Here is a 20,457-nt window from a genome sequence, read left to right as displayed (position 1 = left end):
GAAAGAGCCAAGCCAGAACATGAGGCCCTGAGTTGAAGGCCCAGTGCACCCCCCACTCTCTCTCATATACAAATCTCCAGTGAGCTTCTTACATAGAACAAAGCTGGGCTCAAAGGCAAGTGGCCCCTGTGGTCCCAGATGTTTGGGAAGCTGAGGCAGGAGGATCCTGTGAGCTTACAAGTTTGAGGCTAGCCTGGGCAACATGGTAAAACCTATGTCAAAAAACAAAACAAAAGCTGGGTGCCAGTGGCTCACACCTGTAATCCTAGCTACTCAACAGGCTGAAATCCATCATAGTTCAAAGCTAGTCCCAGCAGGAAAGTCTGTGAAACTCTTTGCTCCAATGAACCACCAGAAAACAGGAAGTGGAGCTGTGGCTAAAAAAGTGGTAGAGTGCTAACCTTGAGCAAAAGAGTTCAGGGACAGCACCCAGGCCCTAAGTTCAAGTCCCGTGATTGGCAAGAGAAAAAAAAAAAGGCCAAGAATGGTACCCAGGCTCTGAGTTCAAGCTCTAGGACAAGCACAAAACAAACAAACAAATAACAACAATAACACACACACACACACACACACACACACACACACACACACACACAAATATCAAGCTTCCAGAAGGCTGCCACATAGTCAGAACATCGGGACTCCCCAGAAATACTTATGGCAAGTAGTCATTCTCCTTTCCCCTGTGGACCTTTCCCTTCCCTCCTCTCCCTCCCTCCACCCCTTTTCTTTACTAGCCTTTTGTCTAGGCTGGACTCAAACTCCTGATCTCTACCTCCTGGTGTAACTGGGATTACAGGCATAAATCACCACTCCCAGTCAAACCTTTCTACTTCCATGGAAAACTGAAGTTCAATGAGGCCTTGAGTCAGACATTTGACAGAACCCAACTCAGAACTCAGGGCATCTGACCCTTTCTACACCAAGACCAAGAGCCTGTAGGAGTTAAAAGAGAAGAACTTCCCACCGTTTATTTACTTTTCTCAGAATCAAAATGATGAATGCACACCGTTTAAAGAGTCAGCTGCAGGTGCTTTTCTAGGCTTGTATGAAAATGCACCGTTCTTGCCAGACCCAAGGCAATGCCTTCAACTCTTCCAGCTGAGTTGGTTGGTATACACTTCCCCTGCTTCCCAGCATGCACTGCTTCACTAGTCTTGTTTGGTTTGAATTAATACCAGGATGGACTGCCAGGTCTGGCACTGGCCTGGTGGCCCAGGCATTGCAGATTCCTCATCGGTCACTGAGCACAGGCCACCAGCTCCTCCAGGGCTTGCTCACGACGGTTACCGTGGACCAGAAGCACTTCCTTGATCCGCTGCTGCTGGAAGCCCATGTCACTGAACTGTTCCCAGAGGCGCAAGAACTCCCCTGCCTATGGAAGAAGAGGCAGAGAGGATGCTGGGAGCTCCCTCCCTAGGCCCAGTGGATTCACTCTGTCCCAGAGAGCTATGGGCCCCTCAGGACAGGTGAGCCTGATCCTGGGTAGTACCCGCCATGTTCTGATCCCTCTCTTACTCTGCTTAGGCCCCCAAGCTGGCCTCACCTGCATGCTCCTGCTCATTCCCTGTGTTTGGGTGCTGAGGCAGGATGAGGAAGGCAGGATGATGCCACTGGCATCAGAAACACACAGCCAGAGCCCAGGGGTGCTGGCCATGTCCTGACAGCCAGGTTTTTCCCTCCTCCACTGACTCCTGGCCAGAAACTGTGCCTGCTCCTCCTTCTGCTCCTCAGCACCCAGCTCCATCCCACAGTCTCTACCAATTGCTGCTCTTCTGGCTGTGGGCAAGTGGTATTCCCTGGGCACAGAGGGTTTTCGGTAGGATTTGCTGCTGCCTGCATTTTGTGTAGGCAGTACATTCTCGGGTTTGTGCATCTCTGTACGGCTCCTAGGAGTGGGCTTCCAAGAATGTTGGATCTGGGTGACAGTGGCTAACCCTAGCTACTCAGAAGGCTGAGATCTGAGGATCATGGTTCAAAGCCTCCCAGGCAGAAATGTCTGCGTGAGACGCTTATCTCCAATGAACCACTCAAAAACCAGAAGTGGCACTGTGGCTTATGTGGTAGAGCGCTAGCTCTTGAGCATAAAGAGGCTCAGAGACAGTCGTGAGTTCAAGTACCATGACCAAAAAATAAAAAATAAAAAGAATACTACAGAGAGCGTGGGACATCTGGCTTCAGAGCTGTTATCCTTCTTGTGATAGCGAGGAAAGAGCGAATTGAAAATGGGTGATGTTGAGAAAGGCAAGATTTTTGTTCAGAAGTGTGCCCCATGCCACACCGTTGAAAACGGAGGCAAGCACAAGACTGGGCCTAATCTCCATGGTCTGTTTGGTCGGAAGATTGGTCAAACAGCTGGATTCACTTACACAGATGCCAACAAGAACAAAGGCATCACCTGGGGAGAGGATACACTGATGGAGTACTTGGAGAACCCCAAAAAGTACATCCCTGTAACAAAAATGATCTTCGCTGGCATTAAGAAGAAGAGTAATAGTCACTGCCTTAGTTATTTATTGCAAAACAAACGTCTCATGGCTTTTTAATGTGTACCATAATTCAATTGATTTCTAATATCAGATTTCAGATCGTGAATGGCTGGCAGAATATTTTTGGACAGTCCTGATTTAAGTAAAACTGGCTTGTGGCTAAGTGAATATATATTTAAAAAAATACTGTCACTTTTTCCCCCCTTTCTGTCATATGATTGGACTTACTAATGTTCAGCAAGGTAGGGAATAATACCATCTCCAAATCTGTTGAGATTGGTTTTATATTCAGATTTATATGGCGAATTATGAGAACATCATTAAATACCAAGGAAATCCCTTTACTGTTTCAGAATCAAGCAAAGCTAACCTGTTAAAGGCAATGGCTGAAGATGAGGAACAATGTCTATTTTTGGTCTTGACTATGCCAATTTAATTAAAATTCCCTGTCTCTGAAATCTACCTTTTACTTATTGAAAGGCATTTTAGTGTGGCTTATGTATAAATGTCAAATAAAGAATATTTAACACTAAAAAAAAAAAAAAGAATACTACATATTTGAGCCAGGTGAATACCTGTTATCCTAGCTGTGTAGGAGGCTGAGATCTGAAGAGTGCAGTTCAAAGCCCAGGCAGAAACATCCATGACACTCTTATCTCTAATTAACCACACACATACACAGAAGTGGAGCTATGACTCAAGGGGTAGAGCACTACTAGCTTTTGAGCAAAAGAAGCTCAGGGACAGGGCCCAGGCCCTGAGTTCAAGCCCTACAACTGACAAAAAAAAAAAAAAAGCAAAAACAAAACAAGAAAAACCCATATTGGCTGGTGTTCAGTTGCTCGTGCCTGCCATTCTAGCCACTTGGGAGGCTAAAATCTGGAGGATTATGTTTCCAAGCTAGCCTGGGAAAAATGTTTACAACACTCTTATCTCAGCAGGAAAGGCTGGACACAGTGGGATGTACCTATCATGCCAGCTGTTACAGGAATCCTAAATAGAAAGAGCCACAGTGCCATTTCTGGCTTTTTTCTGCTTATGTGGTGCTGAGGAATCGAACCCAGGGCCTCATGCATGCGAGGCAAGCACTCTACCACTGAGCCAACTTCCCAGCCCTGCACTGAGACCTTTAAATTAAACCAAGCCCCTGTTTTATCTCCACATGTGTCCCTACCACTCCTGTCTCTTCAGCCTTGTTTCACCTCCCTGGGCAAGGGGCCCAGCTGTCTGGCCCACAGGCTGCTCAGGGGAAAGTGATGGGTACACCTTCCTCCCTCCCATCCCCTGTGGCCCAGGCAGAAGCTGTAGCTCACCTGGCTCTCAGAGAACTGGAACAGTTCCAAGGCCTCATCCACCAGGGCCTCCTGGTAGCCCTGCCGCAGCAGCCTTTCCTGGGCACTGAGGTAGCCGAGAAACTGGATAAGAAGGAGAGAGGAAGGATGGTAAGAGCCACAGGGCTGGCAGAGTGGGTGAGAAGGCACCCCAGGGCCTGAGCTCAGGGCTGGGTGGACTGAGAACACTCCTTTCCCCTATATGCAGTGGGACCCCAGAGGTTCCAAGATAACAGGACCAGATACCTCCTCTGAGGACCTGGGAAGAAGGGACCATGAGGGGGGCTGGAATTCAGGACAAGGGCTGTAGATGGGCTAAGGGGTGTGCAGAAACTCTCTGGGGGAGTAACCTAGACTTCTAACAGGCAGGTCACCAGCTACCCCCTGCCTGATCACCCCGCCCTCCCTGTGAGCATCCACTATGACAGGAGCACCCTTACCCATCCCTACCCATGCCCCCCAGCCCACCCTCATCATCCACATGTAGCATCCAGGCAATGGTCTTGTACCAGGGCTGGGGAAGGCAGGGACCCCACAAGTCATTTGCCGGACGCCAGAAGCTCCCTTTACCTCCAGAATAAAGTACAGCCTTCTGGCTAGGGCTCAAAGTTGTGCTCTGTCCCCCACACAGCTCCAACTGCTTCCTCATTTGTCCAGCCTCTGCCTGTACAGTTCCCCAACCAAGCTCAGCTTGTTCCCCTCCCAGAAGCCCATCCACCTTGCTCTTTACTGATATCCTGGTGCCCTGGTCCCTAGATTCCCCAGAGCAAGCACTCATTGGTCCTTGGTCTTGCTCAGATGCTGGCTTTTTGCTCCATAAGCAGTCTAGCTCACCACTGTGTGCCTAGCCCAGCAGCATGGCGGGCAGAAGGAGCCCAGTAAATACAAGCTGTGTTTATAAGATGAATTTAGAACTACTTTCCTGGAACTCACAGCTTAGCAGGAGGAGATTAACCAGATACGGAATTACAACAGTGCCAAGCAAATCAAAGCAGGATTTATAGGAGATAGATGTCAAATGAAGCTCCAGGCCAGGAGAACTATGGGTATCTGAATAGGAGACTCAGGCTGTGTTTCTGAGTCCTGCAGAATAGGGTGGAAAGTGCAGATTGTCTAGTCTAGTGATTGTCAAGCTGTTGTAGCTCTTGGCAAAGGCAAGCTAAGATCAGAGATGACTGGCACCATGGGAGCTTGAAGTTACTCCAGGATAGAGTTACTTCCTGCTGGAGTTACTTCCAGGATGCCTAGACTCGATATGAGCACTTTTTTTTTTTTTTTTTTTTTTTTTTTTTGGTGCCAGTCCTGGGGCTTGAATCAGAGGCTGGGCACTGTCTCTTAGCTTTTTCATTCAAGGCTGGTGCTCTCTTCACTTGACCATACCTCCACTTCCAGCTTTTTGTTGGTTCATTGGAGATAAGAACCTCATGTTCTTTCCTGCCTCGGCTAGCGTCAAACCATGATCCTCAGCTCTCAGCCTCCTGAGAAGCTAGGATTACAGGGATGAGTCATCAGCACTTGGCCCCCATTCTTCTTTCTTGCCTGAAATATCATCCCTTCTCTAACTTCAAAGTCCAGTCTCCTCTGGCCTTGTCCAGCGAATGCCTACCACTTCCCAATCACTGGAGTCTCCTTGTAATAGATGGGCCATAAATTCTTTTCAGTCCTCTAGAGATAGAGTCTATCTGTCTCTTCTTTAAGACGGATTGTGGGCTAAGGCCATCTTAGTCTATTCTGCCCACATTAAGTCACCAAACTGTAGCCATATGAGCACCTGGGGGGTGGGGGAGGTAGAAGAACCACCCAGCAACGGGAGTCCCAAACTTCTAACCCACAGAATCCTGAGCAAATATGTGGTGGTGTTAGGCCACTAAGTTTTGAGGTGACGTGTTACATAGCAACAAATGTAACACCCCTATAGCATCTGTACCCTCCTGCCCCAGGCATACTGTCATTAGCAGCTATTTTAGGCACTTTGAGATTCCTTACTCCCCTTCTCTCATAGCCTATACTGGGGTTCAAGACAGACCTAGTTCCAAATATTAGAGCAACATGGAAGACTACCCTTTGTATGTCATCCTGTGCATCAGGAGACACTAATAATAGTAAACTTTTGCTGGTTCCAGTGGCTCACACCTGAATTCCTAGCTATTAAGAAGGCTGAGATCTGAGAATCACAGTTCCAAGTCAGCTGAGGCAGGTAAGTCCATGAGACTCTTATCTCCAATTTAACAGCAAAAGTCCAGAATTGGAGCTATGGCTCAAGTGGTAGAGCAGCAGCCTTGAGTAAAAAAGCTAAAGGACAGCGCCCAAGCACTGAGTTTAAGCCCTAATACTAGCACAAACAAATAAGCAAACAACTTTAAAAAGTACTAGGCACTGGTAGCTCACACCTGTAACTCCAGCTACTCAGAAGGTTGATATCTGATGAGCCTGGTTCAAAGCCAGCCCAGACAGGAAAGTCTATGAGACTCTAATCTCCAAGTGACCACCAGAAAACAGGAAGTGGAGCTGTGACTCAAAGTGGTAGAGTACTAGCTTTGAATAAATAGGCGAGGACAAACAAATCCTCCAGACTTTAATCTCCAATTAACCAGCAAAAAGCCAGAGTAGAGGTGTGGCTCAAGTGGAAGAGCACCAACATAAGAGAAAAAGATGAACCAGAGCCCCAGGCCCTGAGTTAAGTCTCAGCACCATCACAAAAAATCAAGCCAGGTATCAGTGGCTCATGTTTATAAATCTTAACTATTCAGGAGGCTGAGATCTAAGCGTCATGGTTTGGTGATGGCCTGGGCAGCAAAGTCCATGAGACTTTTACCTCCAATTAAGCACACATACAAAAAAAAACAGAAATGGAGCTGTGGCTCAAGTGGTAGAGCACTATCCTTGAGCAAAAAAGCTCAGGGACAGTGCCCAAGTTCAAGCCTCAGGGTTGGCACAAAACAAAACAAAAAAACCAACTAAACAAAACAGAACAGCAATACAAAGAAAACATAAGGAACAAAAATCCTTGTCATTAGAGAATTTGCTACTGGACAGTACTGCAGAGATTCTTGACTATACAAAGCTCCAGCTCTTGAATTTGGATATAATATTGAGACCTCCCAAGAGTGCCTAAGGATTATGATGAACTCCTATGGAGGTAGTAGCAGAGCAGTAGGGGCTAAAAACCTGCTTTACCCCTACCCCCAACAATGAATACCAGGCTGAGGTTCTGTTTCTAAAGAAGGAAACAGAACTTCTAGATTGAAAACCATGTGGCCACTCACCTGGCTCAGGCTTTGTCTCCCTGTCTTTTGCAGAGCCACGATGGCCCTTCCCAGGGGGTAACCCAGAGCAACCACTGGTGCAATGAGGTCCTGCTCCTCTTGGCTCAGGGCAGACAGCAGGTCTGCTGATGAATCAGGATGCGATCTGTGGGGGTTGAGAGGCTGGGGTGTCTCCCTAAGAGGTGGCAGGCAGGTGTACGGGCTGAGGGACTGAAATACAGAAAGGCTGGCATGTCAGTTGCTACAAGAGGTGACATTCTTGCTGGGACAGAAGGGCTTAGAGACCTGCACACTCCAGCTCCTCACCATTCATTCACTTTCCACAGGCAATCTGAGACATGCCTTGTAAGGCTGTTCTGAGGCCTAATAAGACAACAAGCCAGGGGCCAGTGGCTCACACCTGTCATCCTAGCTACTTAGGAAGCTGAGATCCGAGGATCGAGGTTCAAAGCCAGCCTGAGCAGGAACGTCTGTGCAACTCTTATCTCCAATTAATAACCAAAAGCCAGAAGTGGAGCTGTGGCTCAATTGGTAGAGTGCTAGCCTTGATCACAAAAGCTCAGGAACAATGCACAGGCCCTGAGTTCAAGCTCCAGGATCAGCATTAAAAAAAAAAAGACAAGAGCAAAGTAACTGGCAAAGGGGCTGCCATGGAGAAACTGAACTGTCAGTAGGAAGAAGAGATTTGGCTCAAGTGGTCGAACACCTGCTGTGAGCCAAAAAGCTAAGGAAAATTCTAGCCCCAGTACTGGCAGAAAGAAAGAAAGGAAAAAAGAAAGGGGGGGGGGGGGAGAGAGCAGGAAGAAGCAGAAGCAGAAGAAGCAGAAGAAGCAGAAGCAGAAGCAGAAGCAGGAGAAGAAGAAGAAGAAAAAGAAGAAGAAGAAGAAAAAAAGAAGAAGAAGAAGAGGAAGAAGAAGAGGAAGAAGAAGAAGAAGAAGAAGAAGAAGAAGAAGAAGAAGAAGAAGAAGAAGAAGAAGAAGAAGAAGAAGAAGAAGAAGAAGAAGAAGAAGAAGAAGAAGAAGAAGAAGAAGAAAGAGAGAGAAGGATATGACAGATACAGCCTATTATCTCATAGATGTTGAAATCAAGAAATCAACAAAGGGCCGGGCGCTGGTGGCTCACGCCTGTAATTCTAGCTACTCAGGAGGCTGAGATCTGAGGATCGCGGTTCAAAGCCAGCCTGGACAGGAAAGACCATGAGACTCCTATCTCCAATAAACCACCAGAAAACCGGGAGTGGTGCTGTAGCTCAAGTGGTAGAGCGCTCGCCTTGAGCTGAAGTGCTGAGGGACAGTGCCCAGGCCCAGAGTTCAAGCCCCACGACCAACAAAAAAAAAAAAATCAACAAAGGATTTTGGGGGTGCTAGTACTGAGTCTTGAACTCAGGGCCTCATGCTCTCACTTGGCTTTTCTGCTCAAGGCTGGCATTCTACTTCTGGCTTTTTGTTGGTTAATTGGAAATAAGAATCTCTCAGATTTGTGTGCCTGGGTTGGTTTCAAACCTGATCATCTGATCTCAGTCTCCCAAGGAGCTAAGATTAGAGGCATCAGCCACTGGTGCATCTTGTCTTACAGTTTTGACTTTCTCAACCCAGAATCTGACAGGAAATGATTGTTTGTTGAGCCTCTTAGTTTACCACTATTTAGTGATTGGAAGCCCTAGATGGGAGTGGTCTTTAGCAGACATTCACTGATCACCTCGGGGGGTCATGTCTGCTGCTAGGTCCCTGGAAGCAAAAAGGAATGCCACCCCATACCTGCCTTGAATTAATCCCCACTCCATCAGAAGCTCAAGCATGGTGACCTGAGCCCCTGATGTGGCTAACAGACTTCTCAGGGAAAATTCTACGCAAAGGGCTGAAGAAGGGGAGCACTCCAGGGCCAAGCGGGGAGCAAGGAAAAGAGCAGAGTCTAGAAACGGTCTGGGGACATGGATCCTGGTGTTGCAGCCCCAGGAAGGGTGGTCAGAGTCCTTACCGCCATTGTCGGCTTGTGGCTCCTCAGCGGGGGCATGGCTCCAGCTGTGGAGGGTCGTGGGGGCAGTGCAGGGGTGCTGGGGAGCTGGGAGGTGGCCTCTGGGGATGGTGCGGCCTCTGGGCACAGGCTTGGTGTGCAGTGGCCACGGAAGCGGTGCAGGAGGGCGCGGGGACACGTGGCCATGCTCTCAGACAGCCGTCTTCGTGCCCCAGCCAGCTCAGACTTCATGCTGCGCAGCCTGGCCAGGGAGCAGCGGCGTGGACTCTGGCTGGGGCTCCCTGGGGAGCCGGGCTGCAGATGGCTGTGGTCCAGCTCTTCCTCACTGGCACCAGAGGCCTCTTCCTTGGTCTCCTCTTTGTCTTCCTCCTCTGGTGGCTCCTGAACTCCAGCCTCCAGGCTTTCCACCGGGGCTGGCACAGGTGCCAGCTCATATTCTGGGCTGACCAGCAGAAGCCAGGCTGGAGGGGCTGATGCTGTCCCCAGCTCACCACACTGCTGTAGGCTAGGTCCCTGGAGGGCAGCCTCTATCCAGAAGAGAGCTTTTCTTTCTAGACTGAAGTCATGCTGGGGAGAGAACAGAATGTGAGTTCCAGCTGGGACAGGCTGGGATTCTGGGGGTGCTGTGCTAACCATACCCCCAGGGAAGCTGTCAGACCAGACTTGCCAGGCTGAGCCAGTTTCTAAGCCAGGACTATAGTTATTTGTTTGTTTGTTCGTTTTTGGCCAGTGTTGGGGCTTGAACTCAGGGCTTGGGCACTGTTCCTGAGCTGTTTTTGCACAGTACCCCTTCTGGCTTTTTCTGTATATGTGGTACTGAGGAATTGAACCCAGGGCTTCATGCATGCTAGGCAAGCACTCTACCACTAAGCCACATTCCCATCCCCAGGACTATTGTTATTACAGGGAACTCCCTGCATTATGGACAGTAATTTCAGGGCCAATTCTGGCTTGAGAGACAAAGGGAGAGATGAATTACAGGATGAAACATGGTAAGATCTGCTATCTAAAACCCACGAGCCACAGGGCTGGGAAGTTGCCTCAGTAGTAGAGCGCTTGCCTTGCATGCATGAGGCCCTGGGTTTGAGTCCTCAGCACCGCATAAGCAGAAAAAAGCCTGAAGTAGTGCTGTGGCTCAAGTGGTAGGGCACTAGCCTTGAGCTGAAGAGCTGAGGGACAGCGCCCAGGCCCAGAGTTCGGCCCCCATAACTGGCAAAAAAAAAAAAAAAAAAAAAAAAAAAAACAACCCAAAAAACCAGGAGCCAGCTGCTGGTGGCTCATACTTGTAATCCCAACTATTTAAGAGATTGACATCTGAGGATCAAGTTTCGAGGCCAGCCCAAGCAGGAAAGTCTATGAGATTCTTATCTCCAATGAGTCACTAAAAAGCCAGAAGTGGAGCTGTGGCTCAAGTGATAGTGGGTTAGCCTTGAACACAGGGACAGTGCTTAGGCACCCAGTGCAAGCCCTAGGATCAGCACACACACAAAACAAACAAATGAGTAACTAAATGCCCTTCACATTCCCCATATAACAATAGCTAATTACCTTTTGGAGCTCTCCAAAAAAACATGCTCTCAGTCAAGAAGTTTTCCCTGGTCCCAGAGCCATCTTCCACTGAATAGTCAGCCCTAGAAGCCCCTCTGGTAGTCACCTCTCTTCAAGGAGGAGTAATATCTATCACCCCACACCCCTGGCTGCCATCCATGGATACTCGGAGGCTCAGAAAATGTAATAATCTAATCATTGTTGAACTCTACCTAGTAGGTTCAAGTGTTCTATTTCCAGATGATAGACATGAAGCTCAAGATTTTTTTCTTTTTTGGCTGAGTGGCTGTGCTTGTATTCCTGTCTGTCTGACTGCAGAGTATTCTCTGTTGCTGTCCTGCCTCCTCTAAAAGCAATCTGGTGCTGGCACCTGCAAACCTAGATGCTCAGGAGGTTGAGATCTGGAAGACTGTGGTTCAAAGCCAGTCTGTGCAGAAAAGTTTGAGAGGCTCCATTTCTAATTGACCAATAAAAAGTCAGGCTAGAGGTGTGGCTCAAATGGCACAGCACCATCAGTGAACAAGAAAGTTGACAGAGTATGAGGCTCCTGAATTCAAACCCTGGTAACAACAATAAATAAGATATACTCTTATACTCACCTTGCTCTTAAAACTTAAATACGGGGTCTGGGAATGTGGCCTAGTGGAGAGTGCTTGCCTAGCATGTATGAAGTACTCGGTTCTCCTCAGTACCACATACACAGAAAAAACCAAAAGTGGCACTGTGGCTCAAGTGGTAGAGTGATAGCCTTAAGTAAAAGAAGCTCAGGGACAGTGCGTAGGCCCTTAGTTTAAGCCCAGGACTGGCAAAGCAAAAACAACAACAAAAAAGTATGTATTTCCTAAAAGTACAGAAATATGATTTCCTGTAATCATAGTAGTTTTTACCATTTGTATACTTAACATCAATACAATGGCTCTCTCATTTGATCCAATTAATATCCTTTACCAGGTTTTGGATTTTTTTTTGGTTAGATCAATATTGAATATCACCTTTTAATATTTAATTTGGAATATTTCCATGTCTTTTTTTTTTTTTTTTTGGAAGGAGGGGTCACTAATGGGGCTTGAACTTAGGGCACTGTCCTTTAGCTTTTTGGCTCAAAACGAGTGCTCTACCACATTAGTGACAAAGCTCTACTTCAGCTTTTTGGTGGTTAATTGGAGATAAGAATCTCTTGGATTTTTTTTTTTTTTTTTGGGTCCAGTCGTGGGGCCTGAACTCTGGGTCTGGGCACTGTCCCTCAGCTCTTCAGCTCAAGGCTAGCGCTCTACCACTTGAGCCATAGTGCCACTTCCGGCTTTTTTCTTTTTGCTTATGTGGTGCTGAGGAATTGAACCCAGGGTCTCAGGCATGCAAGGCAAGCTCTCTACCACTGAGCCACCTTCCCAGCCCTCTCTTGGATTTTTTTTTTTTGCTTGGATGGCTTTGAACAACAGTCCTTAAATTTTAGTCTCCCTGAGTAGCTAAGATTACAGGAGTAAGCCACTAGGCAACTATCTTTTTTTTTTTTTTTTTGCCAGTCCTGGCCTTGAACTCTGGACGTAGGTGCTGTCCTTAAGCTCCTTTTGTTCAAGGCTAGCACTCTATTATTACACCCCATCCTATTGACAGTCTTATTTTATTATTTTTATTTTATTTTAATTCTGCTTTTCCAGTCCTGATGCTTGAACTCCGGGCCTGAGCAATGACCATGAGCTGCTTTTAGCTCAAGGCTAGCACTCTACCACTTGAGCCACAGAGCTACTTCTGGCTTTTTCTGTTTATGTAGTACTGAGGGATTGAACCTAGGGCTTCATGAATGGGAGGCAAGCACTCTACCACTAAGCTGCATTCCCAGCTACTATTTTTATTTTGAAGTTCATATGAATTTTACATTCTACTCAACAATTTTATTATGTTTTCACGTACATGTGGTGGGGCTTTCCCCCTATATCTTCAGGTAAGGAGGAAGCGAAATCACTTTTATCTTGAGATCACATGACTACCACAGCCTCCCAGCCAGAGTGCATTTAGCTGGGGCCAACTACCCTGAGCTCTTTGGGCACCTTTCCAAACTCCTGGGACATCTCAAGAACAGGCCAAGCTGCTGTTTGCAATCAAGGGCCAGGCCCCATGGGGCGCAGCCCCAGACCTGAGCCCCACGGAGGAGGAACTAAAGAGACACACAGAGAAGCACACTTACCATAGATCCTAGCAGAAGCTCCCTGCAGGCAGGAACACTGAGCTCCGGCGCCGGGAGAGGCTGGGTGTCAATCACAAAACCCTTGGGCACTTTGAAAGGGACATTGTCGAGGGCATTCATTCTGTCAGTGTGGAGATGGCTCCGTAGGGCTGGGCACGACACCTGGTGGCAGGGGGAAGGACAGAGTTAAGGAACAGGCTTAGGAATAAAAGGGCTCAGCTCTCCTGTGTGGTGATGCAGTTAGCACTGTACATGAGGAATTGAATAAAAACAAGAGCATTCAGATGGATGGTAACTGCCTGTTTCACACCTTAGTCGCGTGCTTCCAAAATATGATTTACAGCATCAATTCTAAAGCATCTCCTCTAAAGAGTTGTCACCCTAGCACTTAAAGAAGAAATAACAGAAACAGACACCAACTCCTACGAAGAAGAAATTGAGCAATACTTCCTAACCCATTCTGCTTTCAGAAAATTCTTGGTACCAAATTTGACAAGAAAATGAGAAGTTACTTTCTTCTGAATATAGCTGCAAAAATGTTAACAAAATTCAATACAAAGCTGGTATCAGTGGCTCATGCCTGTGATCCTAGCTGCTCAGCAGGCTGAGATCTGAAGGATTGAGATTTAAGCTACTCAGGGCAGAAAAATCCTCAAAACTCTATTTTCAATGAACAGGGGAAAATCCAGGCTGAAGGAGTAGCTTATGTGGTAGAAGAACAGCCATTAACAAGAAAACCAAGTGCGAGTGAGAGGTCCTCAGTTCAAGCCCTGGTACTGGCAAAAAAAAAAAAAAAAAAAAAAATCACTATGAATAGAACAATATGGGCTGGGAATGTGGCTTAATGGTAGGTGTGTCTAGCAAGCATGAAGCCCTGGGTTCAATTCTTCAGTACCACATAAACAGAAAAGGCTGGAAGGGGCGTTATGGCTCAAGTGGTAGATTGCTAGCCTTGAGCAAAAGCAGCTCAGGGACAGTGCCCAAGCTCTGAGTTCAAGCCCAGGTCTGGCACTAAAACAAAAGTCATTTACAGCTGGGGGGAAGCTGGTGGCTCACTCCTGTAATCTTACTCAGGTGGCTGAGATAGGAGGATGGAAGTTCAAAGCCAGGCAGGAAAGTACGAGACTCCAATTAACCAGCAAAAAACAACAACAACAAAAAACTGTTAGGGAGCTATGGCTCAAGTGGTAGAATGCTAGCTTTGAGTGAAAAAAAGCTCAGAGACAGTACCTAGGTCCTGAGTTCAAGCTATAGGACTGGCACACACACACACACACATACACACACAAAAGCCACAGACTCATTTATATATTACTTCTTGGTCTTTAGAATGAGATCAATTATACTCTGCCCTTGGTTTTATAATACAGGAGGCAGAAATTCAATATAATCTTGAACAGAAATTCAATTCATACTGAATTAAAGCTCTCAATTGCCATCCCCCCACACCTCCCTGCTGCCTGGCACATTGGGAACAACAGAGCTTACTAGAAAGCCTGAACTGGGGTGTGTCTGTCTCAACATAATCTGTCATCCCTGCTAGGATGATGCAAAGCCCTGCTGCCCGGGGTCACTGTGCGGTCATCCCGTCTCCTACAAGAAAGCCTCAGGAAAAATGTGGGTACTCATTGTACACAGGTCAAATGAGGGCAGGGTGGCAAATCCCTTAATTCTCTCATCTCCCATCTGTCCATTCTGTGTGTCTTCTGTGCCATGTAGGACTTGCCCTCCCCTAGGAGCCAGAGTCCCTGTACCACAGCTAGAAGTGCCTTTGTGTGTGTGTGTGTGTGTGTGTGTGTGTGTGTGTGTGTGTGTGTGTGTGTGTGTGTGTGTGTGTTGGTTGTGGAGCTTGAACTCAGGGCCTGGGCCTGGGCTCTGTCCCTGAGCTTCTTTTGAGCCACAGTACCACTTCTGGCTTTTTCAGAATAGTTTATGGGAAATTTGAATCTCACTGACTCTCCTGCCTGAGATGGCTTTGAACCATGATCCTCAGATCTCAGTCTCCTGGGTAGCTAAGACTACCAGGATGAGATAGCAGCACCCAGCACCCCCCTCATTTTTTTCTTTTTTTCCAGTACTGGGACTTGAACTTTGGACCTGGGCATTGTCCATTAGCTTTTTTCACTCAAGACTAGTGCATTACCATTTGAGTCACTGGTTAATTTAGTCATTGGTCAATTTGCTGGTTAGTTAGAGATTAGTCTCACAGACTTTCCTGCCCAGGCTGGCTTTGAATTATGATTCTCAGATCCCAGCCTCCTGAGTAGCTAGGATGACAGGCATTGGTCACTAGTTCCTGACAGGCAGCTTTTATGTTACCTCTAATGGGACAGGACCAGGCAGGTCCAGGTGCAATCAGCAAATTATCTGCTCTATCAGCACAATGATGTCACAGGAGACAAAAAAAATTGGGCAAGTTTTAATATTTTCAGATTTATCATTCACAATCTCAGCCACATCCTACTGAGACTGGAGTGTTAACTTAGCAGGTAGATAGAGAGCATCCTGCACCCAGTTCTGCATCTTTTTTTTTTTTTCTTCCAGTCTTGGGGCTTGAACTCAGGGCCTGGGCACTGTCCCTGAGCTGCTTTTGCTCAAGGCTAGAATCACAGTATCAGCTTCTAGCTTTTTCTGTGTATGTGGTACTGAGGAATCAAACCCAGGGCTTCATGTATGCTAGGCAAGCACTCTACTACTAAGTCACATTCCTAGTCCCAGATCTGCATCTTAATAGCTATTCTCTGCTCAGCCCTACACTTGCTTCTAGGGGGAATGAAGGGTTTATCTGGGAATATCATGAAGAATGGCAAAGACTACAGTATTAGATAAGATTTGGTTAGAGCGTATGCTAAAATGAGGATCACCTTGCTGAATACAAATGAGAGGTGTAGCTCATTAGGTAATGATATTAGGGTGACCTGGAGACACTGGACCCAGGAATACCTCTTGCAAGAGGTATGTCTAGGCTTTATGGGATTTGGGGAAGTTTTGGGAAACAGAAGAGTTTGACCTATACTCTGGAAGGTGGGGATCAGCCTTTGGACAATTCAGTTACCCCCAGTGATAAACTATTTCCCCAGGTCTCTTCTGAAAAGCAAACTCAAAAAGCACTTTCCTTCAAGCCAATCCTTCACCTGGCCCCACAGGCTGTCTCAGAACACAGCATGGCAAGTTGAGCTGTGGCTTCAGCTTGCCCAGCAGATCCTCCTCTCCAGGGCTTTGTCTTATTTGTGTAAGCACTGACTCAAAGGTTGAAGATTCACCCCCTGCCCTTCCCTCTCCTTTACTACTGCCTATCTAGAATCCCAATTTCTGGAGTCCAGCCATTTCCTGCTACCTCAGCTGCTGTCCTGAAAATCCAAGCCCGTTCTTCTCACTTGCTAACAAGACAACTGGTTCTCCATGTGTCCTGTCATGCCCTATTGTAATTCTGTTCCATCAGCATGGAAGCAAAAATGATTAACATATACTTAAAAAATGAATGACAGAAGTGAACAACAGGTCCTGTCTGGGGTGTGGGTACTAGTTGGAAAAGTGGACAGAGGGTGAAAGAGGGTGAATATGGTCAACATACTTTCTGTACAGGTGTGAAAAATGGAACAATGAATCTCGAGATTTGTTTGGGAAGGTGGAGAGGTAAGGGAGTGAGTCTCATCAAGGCACACTGTGCGTGTATATGGACATGCCCACATGAAAGCCCTTCATATAATTGGTTGATGCTAATCAAAATGAGAGGAAAAGAAGGAATCATTTCAAAATGCAAACCTAAGCCATGGTCTTGCTTAAAACCTTCCCATAGTTCTCAGATGCTTTAAGAATAAAAATTCAAGTCCTCTTGAATCTTGGCAACATCTAGCCAGATTCCTTTCCTCTTCTCCTACTTCAGATATGTGAGCCTTCAACAGCTAAAATCTTTTTTTTTTTGTTTGGGTCCAGTCGTGGGGCCTGAACTCTGGGCATGGGTGCTGTCCCTCAGCTCTTCAGCTCAAGGCTAGCACTCTACCACTTGAGCCACAGTGCCACTTCTGGCTTTTTTTCTTTTTGCTTATGTGGTGCTGAGGAATCGAACCCAGGGCCTCATGCATGCAAGGCAAGTCCTCTACCACTGAGCCACCTTCCCATCCCCAACAGCTAAACTCTTAACCCCAAACGCCATCAGGAATAGTGTATAGAGAGGTTCTGTGGCCCAGATACTTCTATGTGCTTCTCTCTAGCAACTACTTAAAAGCTACTCATTTTTCAGAACTTACCTGAACCAATTCCTGGAAAAAAGCTTCTCATGACCTAGAACTCGGTTAGGTCCACCTAGAACAGTGGCTTTCAAGGTTTTTTTTTCAAGCTATGACTCATAGCATACTTTGTGATATATCATACATATATGCAGATGGAATAATCATTACTACCTTAACTACAAGACATTATTTTCTATTATTTTACCCATGTGAACCATGTTTGAAAAAAAAAAAGCTGTACTTCATAATCTCCTATCACCAGGCCGAAATTTCCTTCAAAGTTCTTAAGCACATTTTATACACTTGATTAATAATACTTTCCTTATAATCTAAATTCTCTGTGAGGCCAGGAAGTAGTTGGCATTTTGTTTAGCTTCAACAAACTCTTTACAACAATTATTTAGACAATGAAAACTAAATCAACAAGTCTCTATCCTTGTAACACTATCAGTTATAACAAATCACAAATTATCTGCATGAGCTAATCAATTTCTTTAGATTCAAATTCCAGGAATGAAGGAATCCCAGTTGCTTCTTTGTGTCCATAGCATATAATGTAAAACCTGGAAAATGAGAAACAAATATTTCCCAAAGGGCACAGTTCAAATCCTAATACCCCGATTGTGGGAAGAAAGAATTGGTCAAGGCAAGAGAAGTAGGCTGCCCAGCTCAGTTTTGCATTGTAATGCTACCTGCCTCAGACTTCCATCTCTGGCAGACCATGTTAGCAAGTTAATTCCAAAAGGTAAATGGAACCTGCTTGGGAAACAAAGTTATCATAACTAATTGGGATTTGGCAAATCAGGAACTACTGTGGGATTCACCAATATAAGCAGCTCATTATATGGGAATCATTTATTGGCTCTAAGCCTTAAAAAACTAAAATTAGTTGGAAATGTCTAATCTCTGCTCCCTAAAGTAAGTCACTACTGTTATCTCCTAGCATTCACATTCCTTTTATCAACAGCATAATTATTTAAATGGAATGAGATATATTTTGTACTTACCTTGTAATTCCCAGGAGAGCTTCTCTGGGGACAAAACACACACGTGAACTTCTACAACAGATGGTGTAAGCCCCGCTAAGCTTCTTGTTCCAAAAGTCACATGGACACAGAAACATGAATAGATTTAGAATGATTACATTGGTTGGCTTGGAGCAGCAAATCCTTGGCTATCACAAGTCTGTCTGTAAGACTCTTTATCTCAGCCACTTGGGCTGAATATTTAGTATTTAACTCATCTTTTTCTTCTAATTTTCTCAATCTTTTCTGTGTTTTTTTTTGTTTTTTGTTTTTTTTTTTGGGTCCGGTCGTGGGGCCTGAACTCTGGGCCTGGGTGCTGTCCCTCAGCTCTTCAGCTCAAGGCTAGTGCTCTACCACTTGAGCCACAGCGCCACTTCCGGCTTTTTTTTTTCTGCTTATGTGGTGCTGAGGAATCGAACCCAGGGCCTCATGCATGCGAGGCAAGCACTCTACCACTGAGCCACCTTCCCAGCCCTCTTTTCTGTGTTTATGTAATTCCTTAAGATAAATATTTCTAGAGTTTTCCCAAAGTTGAGTCTCCTCTCCTAGGAAATATAATTCTTGCATATAGTATATGATAAATTAACAAATAGTGGTTAGCTTTCCAGTTAGTTGTGGAATGGTTTTATTTTAATTAATTAATTTTGCCAGTCCTGTGGCTTGAACTCAGGGCTTGGATACTGTCCAAGCTTCTTTTGCTCAAAGCTAGCACTCTATCACTTGAACCACAGCGCCACTTCTGGCTCTTTCTGTGTATGTGGTACTGAGGAATTGAGCCCAGGGATTCATGAATGCTAGGCAAGCACTCTACCACTAGCCACATTCCTAGCCTTGGTTTTATTTTTAATTTTCATTTATACATTATATGGAGAATCTAAGTAACACTAAAAAAAAAAAGACAGGATTTAAAAGGGCTGAAAGCTGGGTGCTGATGGCTTACACCTGTAATCCTAGCTACTCAGGAGGCTGAGATCTGAGGATCACAGTTAAAAGCTAGTCAAAGCAGGAAAGGTCCTGTGCCTCTTATCTACAATTAACCCTCAGAAAACCAGAAGTGGCTCCAAGTGATAGAGTGCTAACCTTGAGCAAAAGAGGTCAGGGACAGCCCCCAAGCCCTAAATTCAAGCCCCACAACCAAAAACAAAAAAAAAGTGCTAACGGCTTCACAGAATTGCAGTTCCTGTTGACTGAAATAATAACAAAAAAACAGTAACAAGGCAGTCACTCATACATGTAATCCTAGCTACTCAGGAGGCTGATATCTGAGGATCAAGGCTCAAAGTCAACCTAGGCAGGAAAGTCTGGGATACCAGTTAACCAACAAAAAGTCAGAACTGGAGGCATGGTTCAAGTGGCAGCCCGAGCAAAACAGCTAAGGATGATCATGAGGCCCCAAGTTCAAGCCCATGACCAGTACACACACACACACACACACACACACACACATGGGCCAGCAAATATATCACATAAAATTAGATCACAATATTATAGGAACTCATGGCTCGGATAGACTCCTACTCCCCATCAATGGTACAATCAGTAATGATAAGAGTTGAAAAATATTTAGATCCAAGTTCATAATACTTGCAAACAAACCTCATTGGCCACCCATGGGGAATGGCAGGGGACCAACTTGGTATTCTGAAAATTAGCAAATTATTTTCCAGGCACTGGTGACTCATGTCTATAATCCTAGCAACTCAGGAGGCTGAGATCTGAGGATCACTGTCCAAAGCCAGCCAAAGGAGACTCTATCTCTGATTAACCAACCCTGAGTTCAAGCCCTAGTAGTGGCACACACACACACACACACACACACACACACACACACACACACACACATGCACACACACAAATTGGTTGAGAGTTATTTGAATGATGGATGATGGATACAGAGAAAAAAATGGTTGTACTATCATTTTTTTTTTTGGGGTCCAGTTGTGGGGCCTGAACTCGGCCTGGGCGCTGTCCCTCAGCTCTTCAGCTCAAGTCTAGCGCTCTGCCACTTGAGCCACAACGCCACTTCCAGCTTTTTTCTTTTTGCTTATGTGGTGCTGAGGAATCAAACCCAGGGCCTCTGGCATGCAAGCAAGCACTCTACCACTGAGCCACCTTCCCAGCCCGTACTATCATCTTTACATTGAGGTATATTTGAAAATTTTCAGAAGTTAAACTACCAGATAGGCAGTAACTTGGGAAAACTTATAAAAACTAAACAAAAATAATGTTCACTTGATAAAACCTGCACAAGCCTAAGGAGAGAGATGGGTTCTTCTCTATCTGGGGCTAAAGGCCCCCCTACCAGGTTCTGTCACATCAAACTCCCTGCCCCATCAACACTGAGGTATCTATCAGGGGAGGGAAGGCTGTTCAGACTCTATGTCTTTTAAGATTTATCTTGTTATTT

The 20,457-nt window shown here is 45.9% G+C and overlaps 1 protein-coding gene across 1 annotated transcript; it reads right to left on the bottom strand.

Annotated features, from left to right (window-relative positions):
- Window positions 1-949: 949 nt before the first annotated feature.
- Window positions 950-9,696, bottom strand: Ubap1l (ubiquitin associated protein 1 like). The gene is made up of 4 exons (XM_069995039.1): window positions 9,064-9,696; window positions 7,087-7,296; window positions 3,803-3,904; window positions 950-1,375 (listed from the first exon to the last, which is right to left on the bottom strand). Exons 1-4 carry the CDS (start codon window positions 9,694-9,696, stop codon window positions 1,241-1,243), a joined length of 1,080 nt encoding a protein of 359 aa, XP_069851140.1. The 3' UTR covers window positions 950-1,240.
- Between the last annotated feature and the right edge of the window lie 10,761 nt (window positions 9,697-20,457).

The sequence above is a fragment of the Dipodomys merriami genome, unplaced genomic scaffold, assembly GCF_024711535.1.
Source record: "Dipodomys merriami isolate MVZ:Mamm:240054 unplaced genomic scaffold, mDipMer1.0.p SCAF_48, whole genome shotgun sequence".
Classification (NCBI taxonomy): Eukaryota; Metazoa; Chordata; class Mammalia; order Rodentia; family Heteromyidae; genus Dipodomys; species Dipodomys merriami.
This window is presented reverse-complemented; position numbering and strand designations above follow the sequence as displayed.

Coding starts and splice junctions, on each gene's coding strand:
- Ubap1l (XM_069995039.1), bottom strand. CDS start 9,696: ATGGTTAGCACAGCACCCCCAGAATCCCAGCCTGTCCCAGCTGGAACT. Junction 7,297..9,063: donor GCCACAAGCCGACAATGGCG/GTAAGGACTCTG, acceptor TCTGTATTTCAG/TCCCTCAGCCCGTACACCTG. Junction 1,376..3,802: donor TCCAGTTCTCTGAGAGCCAG/GTGAGCTACAGC, acceptor CTTCTTCCATAG/GCAGGGGAGTTCTTGCGCCT.